Source organism: Jaminaea rosea (genome assembly GCF_003144245.1).
Source record: "Jaminaea rosea strain MCA 5214 unplaced genomic scaffold BDZ90scaffold_11, whole genome shotgun sequence".
NCBI lineage: Eukaryota > Fungi > Basidiomycota > Exobasidiomycetes > Microstromatales > Jaminaea > Jaminaea rosea.
Window position 1 is genome coordinate 108,786 of NW_020289985.1, and position 11,840 is coordinate 120,625.

The 11,840-nt window shown below is 59.7% G+C and overlaps 6 protein-coding genes across 6 annotated transcripts; 3 read left to right on the top strand and 3 right to left on the bottom strand.

Moving 5' to 3' along the window:
- Positions 1-222: 222 nt before the first annotated feature.
- Positions 223-1,674, top strand: BDZ90DRAFT_246689 (glyceraldehyde 3-phosphate dehydrogenase; the record flags this gene model as incomplete). Its single annotated transcript, XM_025507569.1, has 6 exons — positions 223-248; positions 323-865; positions 965-1,115; positions 1,208-1,346; positions 1,424-1,467; positions 1,639-1,674. 6 exons carry the CDS (start codon positions 223-225, stop codon positions 1,672-1,674), a joined length of 939 nt encoding a protein of 312 aa, XP_025360783.1.
- Positions 1,675-3,305: 1,631 nt separating this feature from the next.
- BDZ90DRAFT_46738 (hypothetical protein) lies at positions 3,306-3,927 on the top strand. Its single transcript, XM_025509612.1, has one exon. It carries the CDS (start codon positions 3,523-3,525, stop codon positions 3,844-3,846), a length of 324 nt encoding a protein of 107 aa, XP_025360784.1. The 5' UTR covers positions 3,306-3,522; the 3' UTR covers positions 3,847-3,927.
- Positions 3,928-5,203, bottom strand: BDZ90DRAFT_46737 (hypothetical protein). The gene has a single exon (XM_025509611.1). The coding sequence runs from the start codon at positions 5,009-5,011 to the stop codon at positions 4,010-4,012; it is 1,002 nt and encodes a 333-aa protein (XP_025360785.1). The 5' UTR covers positions 5,012-5,203; the 3' UTR covers positions 3,928-4,009.
- Positions 5,204-6,211, bottom strand: BDZ90DRAFT_46746 (hypothetical protein). The gene is made up of 2 exons (XM_025509613.1): positions 5,894-6,211; positions 5,204-5,823 (listed from the first exon to the last, which is right to left on the bottom strand). Exons 1-2 carry the CDS (start codon positions 6,117-6,119, stop codon positions 5,396-5,398), a joined length of 654 nt encoding a protein of 217 aa, XP_025360786.1. The 5' UTR covers positions 6,120-6,211; the 3' UTR covers positions 5,204-5,395.
- Positions 6,212-7,096: 885 nt separating this feature from the next.
- BDZ90DRAFT_46770 (hypothetical protein) lies at positions 7,097-8,111 on the bottom strand. The gene is made up of 2 exons (XM_025509614.1): positions 8,046-8,111; positions 7,097-7,964 (listed from the first exon to the last, which is right to left on the bottom strand). The coding sequence occupies exon 2, from the start codon at positions 7,901-7,903 to the stop codon at positions 7,130-7,132; it is 774 nt and encodes a 257-aa protein (XP_025360787.1). The 5' UTR covers positions 7,904-7,964; positions 8,046-8,111; the 3' UTR covers positions 7,097-7,129.
- Positions 8,112-8,488: 377 nt separating this feature from the next.
- Positions 8,489-10,164, top strand: BDZ90DRAFT_233315 (Dolichyl-diphosphooligosaccharide-protein glycosyltransferase 48kDa subunit). The gene is made up of 2 exons (XM_025506589.1): positions 8,489-8,815; positions 8,894-10,164. The coding sequence occupies exons 1-2, from the start codon at positions 8,533-8,535 to the stop codon at positions 10,030-10,032; spliced, it is 1,422 nt and encodes a 473-aa protein (XP_025360788.1). The 5' UTR covers positions 8,489-8,532; the 3' UTR covers positions 10,033-10,164.
- The last annotated feature ends 1,676 nt before the right edge of the window (positions 10,165-11,840 follow it).

The following is an 11,840-nucleotide window of genomic DNA, read 5'->3' on the forward strand; positions in this document are numbered from 1 at the left end:
CGCAGGTGGAGCTGGCGTGCTCTCGTCGTGGCGCTGCGACCGTGCATCTCCTGCGCCCGCCGTCCGCCCGCTTGGCCTGCGCCGCTTCGCCCGCGCCGTGGGTGCGTGGGTGCGTGACTGTGCTGGCTGGCCCGGCCGCCTTTTCAACGACTGCTGCGCCTTCTTCCACGCCCTTCTTCCTTTCCCATCAACACTACCACCAACAACAACACCCACACAAACATGTCTGTCCAAATTGGTATCAACGGGTGAGCACGACGCGTGAAGATGCCGCGCGCGCCGCGCATTTTGTTCTTGGTCACTTACGCTGCCTCCGCCGCAGCTTCGGTCGCATTGGCCGCATCGTCTTCCGCAACTCCATCGCCCACGGCAAGGCCGATGTCGTCGCCATCAACGACCCCTTCATCGACCTCGACTACATGGTCTACATGCTCAAGTACGACTCCACCCACGGCCCCTTCAAGGGCGAGGTCAAGACCGAGGGCGGCAAGCTCATCGTCAACGGCAAGGCCATCCAGGTCTTTGCCGAGCGTGACCCTGCCCAGATCCCCTGGGGCAAGGCTGGCGCCCACTACGTCGTCGAGTCCACCGGTGTCTTCACCACCACCGAGAAGGCCGGCGCTCACTTGAAGGGCGGCGCCAAGAAGGTCGTCATCTCGGCCCCCTCCGCCGACGCCCCTATGTACGTCTGCGGCGTCAACCTCGACCAGTACGACCCCAAGGTAGAGGTCTTCTCCAACGCCTCTTGCACCACCAACTGCCTTGCCCCCCTCGCCAAGGTCATCAACGACAAGTTCGGCCTCGTCGAGGGTCTCATGACCACTGTCCACGCCACCACCGCCACGCAGAAGACCGTCGACGGGCCGTGAGTGCGGCGCCGCTGTGAAGCACGGCACTCACGCCGTGAAGCACGAGATATTGCGCTGCGTGCTAACGTCTCCCTTCCCCCCTCCTCTGCGCGCAGCTCTGGCAAGGACTGGCGCGGTGGTCGCTCCGCCTCGACCAACATCATCCCCTCGAGCACCGGCGCCGCCAAGGCCGTCGGCAAGGTCATCCCTTCGCTCAACGGCAAGCTCACCGGTATGGCATTCCGTGTCCCCACGACCAACGTTTCGGTGAGTGTTCGCGTCAGACGACGATGCAGGAGCCGTTGCTGACCTCGCTACCACGTCCCCGCCCCGCTCGCTACCACGTCGCGTCGCCGCAGGTCGTCGACCTCACCTTCCGCACCGAGAAGCCAGCTTCTGCTGACGACATCAAGGCTGAGATCAAGAGGGCTAGCGAGCAGGAATTGAAGGGCGTGCTTGGATACACGGAGGACGCTATCGTCTCCACTGACCTCAACAGTGAGCTCACTAGCTCTCAGTCAATCTTGAGTCTGGTAGATTCTCACGCGATCGCGTGTTCCCCTTCCCCCTCACAGGCACGACCTACTCGTCGTACTTTGACGCCGCAGCCGGCATTTCTGTTCGTACAGTCGCTCCTTCGCTAGCACGGCATGCCCGATGTGACCGCGCGTCGCTACCACGCGGGGATGCCGTGACCTCGCGTCGCTACCGTCTCCCATAGCCGTAGCCGCTGACCATACTCTTTCCTCTTCCTCTCTACCCTTCCCTGCGCTTCTACTGATATGTTCAGCTCAACCAAAACTTCCACAAGGTCGTCAGCTGGTGAGTCATTCGTCGCCGTGGGGCTCGCCGTCTGGGCGTGCAAAGTTCCTCTGACCGTCCTCCTTCGTCCATCCCCTTTCACCTCCGTCTGGGACAAATTTCGCCCAAATTCAGGTATGACAATGGCAAGTATCTAAAGCAATCTTTACATCTCAGATGACGATAGGGGTCCCCTACCGTAGCCGGAGACCTCTCGCCCTCGAGGCCGGCTCTGGGAGCAGTAGCGGGACCCCTGACACAGGAGGACCGCTGGAAATGCCTTGTAACTAACCTGACGTCCTTCTTCCTACTTATCCCTCTCTTCGCCGTCAACAGAGACTGGCTACAGTGCGTTGGCTTCAGGATCGACGTATAAGCCTGTCACGCGCTGACACCACCTCCTCCCTCCTCTTCCAGGTATGCGCGTCCTGGACCTCCTCACCCACGCCGCGGCCGTCGACGCCAAGTCTGCTTAGTGCGTATCGAACAGAACGAGCTGCAGAGCATCAAGAAGGTGAGGATCTCGACCTCCACCGCTACCATCGTAAGGATTGCGACCCCCCATCAACGAATCGGTCGCCCCAAAGAGGAGGCGCTGACTTCCTTCCGTCCACGCTCCCCGCAGCTCGAGGCTCTGATTTTCGAACATCAAGACTGCTATCCGTCTATCTATCTTCTTTCCCTTAGAATGAAAACATCGTCCTCCTTTCTTGAGACTGATTACCCTGCCGGTCACCGTGGAGCATGGCGAAGTCGGTTAAGGGATGGCGGGCCGAATGAGCTTCGCAAGGTGGCCCGTGCGTGCCCGCGCTTCCGTCGGACTTGCGTCGAGCGGTGTTGAGCAACGTGTGCGTAGCGTGCAGAGCAAATGAGATTGATCTGGAGCAGAGCAGGAAAGGGTCAGCCCAAAGATCATGCTGCCTCAGGCGAGCCTCACATTAGCAGCAAGGTCCTCGAGACTGCATCACCGACGCGATTCCCCCGCATCCTTGGCCTCGCCTCGCACAGCACGCAGCGTAACCGATCGCAGGGCCTTGATCCAGCTTCAGCATAATTCGGCGCCTCGCGCACTCGCTCGCTCATGACCTCGTCGCCGGCTCGTTTCGTCCCATCGTATTGCTGAGGGCCATACATCCCCTCTTGTTGACTCGCTCATTCACGCACGCAATGTCTCATCCATCGGTCGGGAGGAAGCAGTGTCGTTCCAACGTCAGGGCTGCGCTCGTTCTCCTCATCATCAGCTCCCTTCCACCGCTCCTGCAGATGCAAATTGCTCGGATTAGGCAAAGTGCATCTTCTTGTATCTTCGATTCTACTCTAGTAACATGAGGTGTCATGGATATGAGATGTTGACGCTCATGGTGAGCTTTCTGGAACTGGCCGCCTCTATCTAATCTTCTTGTTTGTGACCACGGCTCTCCGCGCCGCCTTCGCGTCATGCCTCCCTGCTCTTCATTCCCCTTTCACTTTTCCTTGCGCCGTGAAGTCTTCTCGTTCGGCCACGATCTCAACTCCTGCCATGCATCCCGCTCTCAAGACTCCTCCTCCGTCTCGCTGCCGTCAGAATCTTCTTCATCCTCTTCCAAAGCCCTGATCTTCTCCCTCTCCTGCTCCCGCGCCTCCCATTTCTCGACAAAGATATCCAGAGCTCGCCTTGTGCTAGTGTGCTCGACTTCGTACTCCTTCGTCTTGGGCCCACGGACGAAGACTTCTTCTGGGCCCGGTTGATCCTTGCGAATCCATCTACCCCTTTTCCGATTGAGGAGACGATGTCTCGCGGGATTATGACGGCAGCTTTCAGCCCCAGCATCGTCCTCCCAGTGTCCTTGATGTTGATGGGGAAGTCCTCGCCATCGAGCAGGATGAGCTGATCATGGATGGGAATGGGCCTTTTGCATCCGTTACCATACAGCGGCTTCGTTGGCAGCTTGCATGCCTTGCGGCAGTCGTTCCGCGCCTGTCGCATCAGGCGGGTCTTCTCTCCCGCCAGCATGCACCATTCGTCGGGTGCGAACCCTGTGGGATCGTCCCTACGCTTGAAACAGTAGTAGATGTCTTCGCTACTGGCATCGATGCCGATGGTAATGTCAAAAAGCTTGACATCAAGGCCGCCAGGCGGAGGTGGAAAGCCCTGCCCATCATGAGTCCTGCTCAATTTTCCCTCCACCCGCAGACTGTTGCGCCATTGCCCATCTGACGGCTTACAAGCTGGGCGGAGCTGGCCCGTGGCAGCCGCAGTTGCCTGGGAGAAGTCGCCGCCTTCCATCCCTACCTCTTTGACGTATACTCGCGACCAGCGGCGCTCCACGTCTGCCTCACCACCACCACGACCTCAGTCGCATCTCTCTCGACCTCTACCCTCACTCCCACTCGGAGTCCTCATCGTCCGAGTCGCCCGTCCACTCGCTGTCCTCGCTATCCTCGTTGCCATCCCCGTCCCTCTTCTGCTCTGACGCCCTCTTTGCGGTCTCCTTCTCCGCCTCTTCTGTCTCCTTCCTTGCCTCCTTCTCCCTCCTCTCTTGCTCCTTTCGGAAGGCTTCGACAACTGCGGGGACGTTGGTCGTATTGACCCTGTACTCGCGTGTCGACCTTAGCCCTCTCACCTTGAGCATTTTGGCGCCGACGTCAACACGCGCCCATCCTTTCACTCCCTTGCCAAGGACATCAATGGCATCCTTTTGCAACCCGACCTTCTTGTCGACCCCAAGCATGCGGCACATACTCGCCAGAATAAAGACGGGGAAGGTGCCGTTGCCGAGCAACTCGAAGTGCTCGTCGAACGACATCTTCTTGGCGCCGTCATGCGTGAAGACGGGAAGCGGAGCAAGGTCAAGGAGCTGTCGACAGTGGTTGATGACTCGGCGGGTTGGAGTGTAAAGCTTCTCGTCGGGAATGAGGTTCCACTCGTGGGCAGCGATGGGCGAAGAGTCACCGCGCTCACGATACGCGTAATAGACCTTGCCCTCCCGCGCATCGATGCCGAGGACGGCGTCGAACTCGATCGGCGCCCGCTCCTTGTCGGCAGGAGGCAGCCACTGATTGCCCATCTTGTTTGATTTGCCGAGCTTCTCCCGGATGTTGGTGCGCCAATCGCTGTTGAGCGCGGAGCACGACTGACGAAGGCGGCCCATCATGGCGGCCTCGGCCTGAAGCCGCAGCTCCGGCAATATGTCAGGGATCGCGGGCGCCTCGGCAAGAGCGGCGACATCGTCGAGACTGGCGAGAAGGGACAGGGTATAGCTGCGAGAGGTTGCTCGCCGAGAGGGAGCGGGCCATGAGCTCGAGAAAGGCGGCAGCCACGTTCGGTAGCAAGTAGATGCGCGGCCACTCGAACATAGATGTCTTGCTCTCCCCGTTGGCATGGTGAATCGTAAGTTGGAGGCTGTACCCCGCTAGGATGCGGTGATGGTTGATGCCAGCCATGAGCGCCAGAGGGAGGTGAGGGCTGGAGCGGGGCTTCAGCTCCAGCAACGCAGACGGGCCGTCGGAGGGGAGCTTCTTAATACCCAGCTCGTTAGGCATATTGTCCGTCAAGGTGACCAGACTCTGGCCATTGCCTCCCAGCACGGCCTGCGGCAAGAAGAACGCGGCGTAGTTCTTTGTCGTAGACCTCTGGTTTTGCACCCTCACGGATACGCTGCCCTCCGCCATGGCCTCGATGCAGGCGCGCTTCGTCTCCTCCTTCTTTGCTGCCTTGGCTCTCTGCCTCTCTTCTTTCGCATTTCGCCTCTCTTCCTTCGTCATCGCTACGCTGACTCGCTTCGCTGGCTCCCTTTGAGCCCAGTGTCGGATACCATAAAGGCATGCTGTGCTGTTGAGTCCAACGATGCGGGGAGGGCGGCCGAGGTGCTGATGAATGCGGCTGCTGTACACGGCGTTGCCGCGGTACGAGAGCCAATAAGCCGCCATGATGGCCTCGACGGCCAGGGAGCTTGCGTGCGCAGGACTTTGACGTCCTCAGCGCGGTCAATCCAGGCAAGGGCCGCCGAGAAGTAGTTCAGAGAAACTTGATCATCCTCTGGTAACTCGACCGCCACGTAGATCTCCCAAGAGGAGGCGAGGACGAGCGCCGAGTATACGAGGCGGCGAGGGGCCTGCTTGTGCCCATTTTGGTGATCCTTCGACCTTCGCCGCGGATTGATGGTGATGCCATTGTATAGGCCGTTTCTTCCACCTGTTGCGCAACGGAAGAAGGGGCATGGGTCAGTCGAATACTAGCCTCCAGCGCTGCGTTTCACGCTTACCTGGCTGCGTCGAGCCCGCTTGACGCTGCGTAGGCAGGTCAGCAAATATGGCATACGCCGCGGAGCCTCTGCAGTCCTTCAGCTTCGTGGGCTGCTGGGCGAGCTTTGCGACGTCCGCGAGGCTCTGGCACTTAAAGACGTCGAGATTGACATGCTTGATTAGCCAGGGCAGGAAAGAAGGCGACTGCAGCATCAAGACGATGAAGTCGGCCAAAGCCGAAAGCATTGCCTGCCTCGAGGACTGCTTTGACGCTGATGGCGAGCCTGTCCTGCACGTCCTTGTCGGTGCGAGGGAGGTACGAGGGAGCGGCAATCTGCTCCGTGATGTAGAATGAGGGCGTCTCTGTGCGTGATAAGGACAGCATTAGTCCACATTTGATTCGGAAAGAAGTGTGGCTTGATGCTAATCCATGCTGCTCGACGATCATCAGATCCGCTCGACTCACCCTCGTATCCCTCAAGCCTATCACCCTCGATGTCGACCAGGTGGTTCCCCGCGGCGTCCTCGAGCTCCCGCTTCACGGCCATGGTGCCCGCGGTTGAGGGTTATTTGTGAGTCCAGGAGCAAGGTAGCACACCGTGGCGGACGAAGTGACTGCTGAGCTGAGGTTCGGTTAGACTAGCCTGCGCTCAGACCCTTTCTTTGCACCTGATGGTTTCTTGAGCTCGAGTCTGGGTCTCCTTCAGCTCCCTCTCTTTTGATCTATCCCTTTGAATCGACGTGCTTCATATCACTGTGACGTCTCTCCCTCGGTATCTTCTCCGCGGTCCACCTCTGTGATCCATCGTGAGGGCGAGCAGAGCAGGGTGGCACTAGAACTCCCACTCATCCCTGGCGATGCTGAGAGCTGCGTATAACAGACGTTGAGGGGCGTTCTTGATATCTACTTCATGAGCCAGCCAGCGCGAATGCGGATTGATGGTGATGCCGTTGTAAACTCCTCAAGATCCGGCTATGGAGCGAGGGGAAGGCGCGAAGAGGTCAGCTATGCAGTCATAGCTCGTGTATAGGCTTGACATCCTCACCGGGTACTTGGGAGCCAGGCGCGTGCTGAGCGGGAAGGGTGGCGAAGAGAGTGTTCGCCGCAGACCCAGACGCAGTCTTGAGCATGGCAGGCGGAGTGTCGAGGTCGCGGATCTCTCAAGGGCTGCCGCACTTGGAGACGCCTAGATTGGCGTTCCTCGATATGTACGGCATGAAGGCGTTCGACTCGAGCAGCTCTTTTATCTGCGTGTTCAGCCCATAAGGAGGACTGCTGGCGGTCGAGATTGCTGCCTGTCTACATAGGTCAAGGCGAGCTCGCACGCCGTCGTCCGTGGTAGGCAGGGAGGCTGCTGCAGAAGTGGGCTCGAGGACGTAGTAGTCCGGCGTTTCTGCGGGCGACGGCAATGGCGGGCAGAGAAGAAGAGACGATCAGCTTCTCGCTCGGCCAGAGAATCAGCTTGACGAGCGCTCACTTCCAAAGCCCTTGAGGTCAATGACCTCCGTGTCGAGGTCGGGCAGCGCTGGCGACTCCTCGCGCTCGTGCTTGATGGACATGACTCTGTTGAGAGGCACGCGGAGAGAAGCCGTCGTCGCATCGTCTGCGCCTTGCTCGTCTGCCCAGCGTTGCCTTGCTGAGCGCGCGTGCTTGTGCTCGAGGCCATGACGGTGCCCGCGTCGGTGACGGCTCGCTCAGCAGATTCGTTGGCGGGACGAAGAGCCTGCGTCCTGGCAAGTCTCTTTGCTTGCGATCGAAGGCGTGAGCTGGGTGAATTGCTGAGCCGTGGCATGCTCTTCTTGGGGTGACGAGTTACGAGTTTTGAGAGTGGACAAAGAAGCCGAGTGGAAGACGCGATCTGCAGCTTGCCTCTTTGGCCAGGACTACGATGGCGAGCAGGTTGGACAAACCGTTGGCGAGACGGTTGTAGATGGCTGTGCTGACGCCGTAGCCGTAGGGAACTTGAAGCCTGCGGGGCTTGACGTCGAAGGGCGGTGTCATTGACGATCATTGCGACCTTGTATGCCATCTGAGATGCGGGACGATATGTTGAGATTGAACGAAAGTGAGGATGACAGCGACGAGGCAAGCTGAGCAGCGGGGAAGCGGGGCACAGCGTGAGCGGGGGATCTTTAGGCATGCTTGCCTTCACTACCACGTCGTGTTCTTACCGTTGTGCTCATGATGCTCAGCACCGGCGTGCAGGCGCTCTCGCTAGTGCCACACTGCCTCGGAGCGAGGCAGCGAGGCTTATAGAACAAGCGCTTAACCTCAGCAAGATGACGGCGAGGGCGGTAGGGCCACGCGATCATGGTGAGTGGACGGATGCACGATATGGGAGAGATGGGAGGAGTGGGGAGGTTGGATGTATGGCTGGCCCAACGACGTGATTGGTTTGCGAGCCTGCACAGCCACCGCCGACGACCGAGTGATGATTGCTCTCTTCGTTTGTGACTGCTCGACGAAAGTGTTCCTGGCCCTTGGCAAGGAACAACGAGGGGCGTCCGTGCGCTGGGCGTCGTGGCAGGCTGTCTGTTGGTCTGGGCGCGGCGGGGCGGGGCCGGCGGACGGTTGCGCCGTCGCCGACGAGGCTGCATCGACTTCTTCCTTTCCATCCTCGCTCGCCATCCTCGCCCCGCGAACCACAGCTGCGCTATCATGGCCACATCAAGAGGGCTTCTTGCCCCGCTGATCGCCTTCCTGCTCCTCCTCCTCCTCACGACGCCTGCCTCAGCCCTCTCCGCGTCGGGGCAGCGCGTCCTCGTCGTCACCTCTTCGAGCGGCGAGGCTGCACACTACTCTGCTCTCTCATCGCACCTCGAAGGCCGAGGCTTCTCCGTAGCTCACCGAACAGCGCAGGGTGGTGATGCTGCACAGAAGCTCACAGAGTTCGACGAGCGACGATTCGACCACATCGTCTTCCTGGCGGACGACGTCAAGAGTGGGTGTCCGCGCGCGCCTGCACTCCGCTGATCGCTGACGTATCCTCCCGCACGCACGCACGCACGCACGCACGCAGAGCCCTCCGACGATCTCTCGCCTCAATCGCTCGTCGAGTTCAACAAAGCTGGCGGGAACATTGTGTTTGCCTACTCCCCCCAACGCTCAGACTGGCTCCGCGATCTCGCTCGCGAGTTCTCCCTCGAGCTGGCACCCTCTGGGCAGAAGTTGGTGGACCACTTCCACCCAGCCAAAGACGGCAGTATCGAACTGCGTGGTACTGCACTGGTCGAAAACAACGTCGTATGGGACGCAGAGACGCTCCAGGAGGTGAAGCGCGAAAATGCCATCCTTCTCAAGGACGCCAGCCCTCACCTGGTCGGCAACAATCCACTCGCCTTTCCCCTCCTTCGACCCGATTCAACGTCATACGTGGGCGGAGAGGACGGTATGCCGGCTTGGCTGGGCACAGAGCGCTCCCTCTCTCTCGCCTCGGCCTTCCAGCTTCGCGACTCTTCTGCGCGGGTCGCCTTTGTAGGGTCAAAGCATCTCCTCAGCGATGCGTCCCTCCTCTCGTCGCGCGCTACTTCGGCGCTCATCCATTCTCTCACCTCATGGACCTTCCAAGAGCGCTCTGTCCTTCGCCTCGAACGCCGCAGCCACTACCGAGTGCGTGAGGGCCCCGCCGACGTGCGTGAGAGCTACGAGGAGCCCGAGGAAGGCGGGGAGGCAAAGATCTACAGGATCAAGGACAACGTCCGCTACAGCATCGATGTGGCTCAGCACGACCCGGTGCGCGGGTGGGTGCCCGCCCCCACCAACTTGGATCTGCAGGTCTCACTCAATATGATCGATCCATTCATTACGGCGAAGCTCGTGGCGGAGGACGCCTCACAATTCTCGAGCAACGCCGCGCAGTTCCCTCCGCCTCCACAGCAGTCCAACTCGACGACTCGCTACTCGACGACGCTCCGCTTGCCGGATCGCCTCGGCGTCTACACCTTCCGCCTCAACTGGTTCAGGCACGGCTGGACGTACCTCGACGACGTCAAGGACGTGGCGCCCATTCGCGCTTTCAATCATGATGAGGGGGAGCGTTTCCTGCCTGCCAGCTGGCCGTACGCGGCGGCGAGCTTCTCGACCATCGTTGGATTCGTGGTCTTTGTTGTGCTGTGGCTGCTCGGCGGGGATGCAGAGAAGGGTGGGAAGGGGGAGTGAGGCGCGAGGGCAGTGGAGGCGTGGGGGATTCGCCTTGATGTCGTACATCCCGCGAGCCATCGATGGCACGCAAACGACTCTGTCTCACTCTCTTTGCTCTCTCGATATAATATGCCATCCTGTCAACGAGCTCGCCCGGCTGCGGCTAATGCTGTACGAGCCGATTGCCTCAAGCGCATACGCAGCTCTCCCTCCGATCCTCCGGCTTGCTTCTGGCTCGTTCTTCTTCGCTTCTTGTACCTCGAGGTACCGTGTCTCGCGTGGTGGTGATCACAAGAGCGCCTAGGACGCGGCATTAGTGATCCACGGCGGCGCGACTGCCTTGGCGCCAAGGGTTGCAGCAAGCTTAGAGCTTCCAGAGGCACCAGAGGCACCGATGCGATCAAGAGACGCTACCATGGCTCAGCATTGACTTGGCGCGGGTACCAAGGAAAGCGATGCCTGGGCGGCTTCGCGCTCTTTTGACTTCTGAGCTAGTCATTCAATGGGCCCCGATCGTCGTGTGGGGTCGTGACGCAAGCTCAGTAGCGGTGACGGGAATGACAATGTGAGCATGCGCTGCACACACAAAGAGATCACACACGCGATATAGTAGCTGACCGATCAAGCAAACAAAGGTAAATGCAGGGCCAAGCACTAGCGCCGCCGTACCTCGCATTCTAAGAAAGCTTCCCTGTCTGCGGGTCTGACGACTCACGACTCGCGATGACGCTGGTCAAGATCGCGAATAAAGTCGAGCTTGTCATCAGCATTTGTAAGCCGTTACGTACGCTGCCGCAAGAGCCCGCGGCCTGATCGCTACCACCGAGCTTCGAGCAAGGTACGGCCTGAATGGGCCGCACCCGCAGCCGATCATTATTCCGATCGCCACTGACTGGCTTTACGAGCGTTTCTCCAAGCTCAACGAGATGTTCTACCCCCCACCTGCTAAGCCCGGCAGCGGCTGAGTCCGGCTGATTATGGATTCCCGTCGCGTCGCACCCAGGGTCCTCAAGAGGCCCCTTGCGTGGTACGGTGCCGAACCTTAACCCACAGACGCCGCGAGCTCGGCAGACGGGTAGGCGACGGCGACAAGCAAGGAGATTCCAATGCAAAGGGGTTTAGTGATGTTCGATCCTCTTCGATTTTTTTCGTGCTCAGCTCTCCATGTTACAGCGGGCGACAATGATGCCGAGAGGGAGGGAAGATTGAGGGCGTGAGACGGCCATGACATCGCTGCATGCAAGGAGCATTAAGTCCTAGTCACTGCAATGCACGGAGGCCTGCTCATTAACATCCAGGGCAATGTGCTTAGGCAGGGCGCAAAGCTTGCTTGTTGGCATGCCATCGTCACCGCCGCCCTTGGCGAAGAGTGAGCGCGCCGATGAGCGCATTAGCATCTGTCAGCTTGATAGGACGCTAGCTTTGAACGTCGACCATGATCATTCAATGACTTGGCAGGCTCGGTATTCGTGGCGTCCTTGCCACTCTGACACGCTCCAGACAGGTGACCTACGCCACGTCAGCAACAGCGCCACGAATGTCTCCCCAAGTTTCAGCGTCAAGTCTCACCTTACATCGCGCTGGCTCGACGTGATTCATAGGAGAACCGCGACGCGTCGAAGGAGAAGCGTGGGACAAAGTGCGCTGCGTCGCCCGCGATCGAGATGAAGTGCCGCGTCAGCGTGCAGGCCAAGGCGGTCTCTGCTCCACGACTCGTCTTCCACGCACATCGTCTGCGCCGGCCCGTCTGCACTGCTGCTTCGATCCTTGGTGCGATCTTGCTCCTCGTCCTCGATCGCGACCTCGATGTCTGGGGGAGTCACGGG

What these genes read in the sequence shown, in the direction of transcription:
- BDZ90DRAFT_46738 (XM_025509612.1), top strand. Translation starts at nt 3,523, where the DNA reads ATGGATGGGAATGGGCCTTTTGCATCCGTTACCATACAGCGGCTTCGT.
- BDZ90DRAFT_46737 (XM_025509611.1), bottom strand. Translation starts at nt 5,011, where the DNA reads ATGCCAACGGGGAGAGCAAGACATCTATGTTCGAGTGGCCGCGCATCT.
- BDZ90DRAFT_46746 (XM_025509613.1), bottom strand. Translation starts at nt 6,119, where the DNA reads ATGCTTTCGGCTTTGGCCGACTTCATCGTCTTGATGCTGCAGTCGCCT. An exon ending in AGCGGGCTCGACGCAGCCAG is followed by an intron (nt 5,824 to 5,893) that starts GTAAGCGTGAAA and finishes GTTGCGCAACAG; the next exon opens with GTGGAAGAAACGGCCTATAC.
- BDZ90DRAFT_46770 (XM_025509614.1), bottom strand. Translation starts at nt 7,903, where the DNA reads ATGGCATACAAGGTCGCAATGATCGTCAATGACACCGCCCTTCGACGT.
- BDZ90DRAFT_233315 (XM_025506589.1), top strand. Translation starts at nt 8,533, where the DNA reads ATGGCCACATCAAGAGGGCTTCTTGCCCCGCTGATCGCCTTCCTGCTC. An exon ending in CCTGGCGGACGACGTCAAGA is followed by an intron (nt 8,816 to 8,893) that starts GTGGGTGTCCGC and finishes GCACGCACGCAG; the next exon opens with AGCCCTCCGACGATCTCTCG.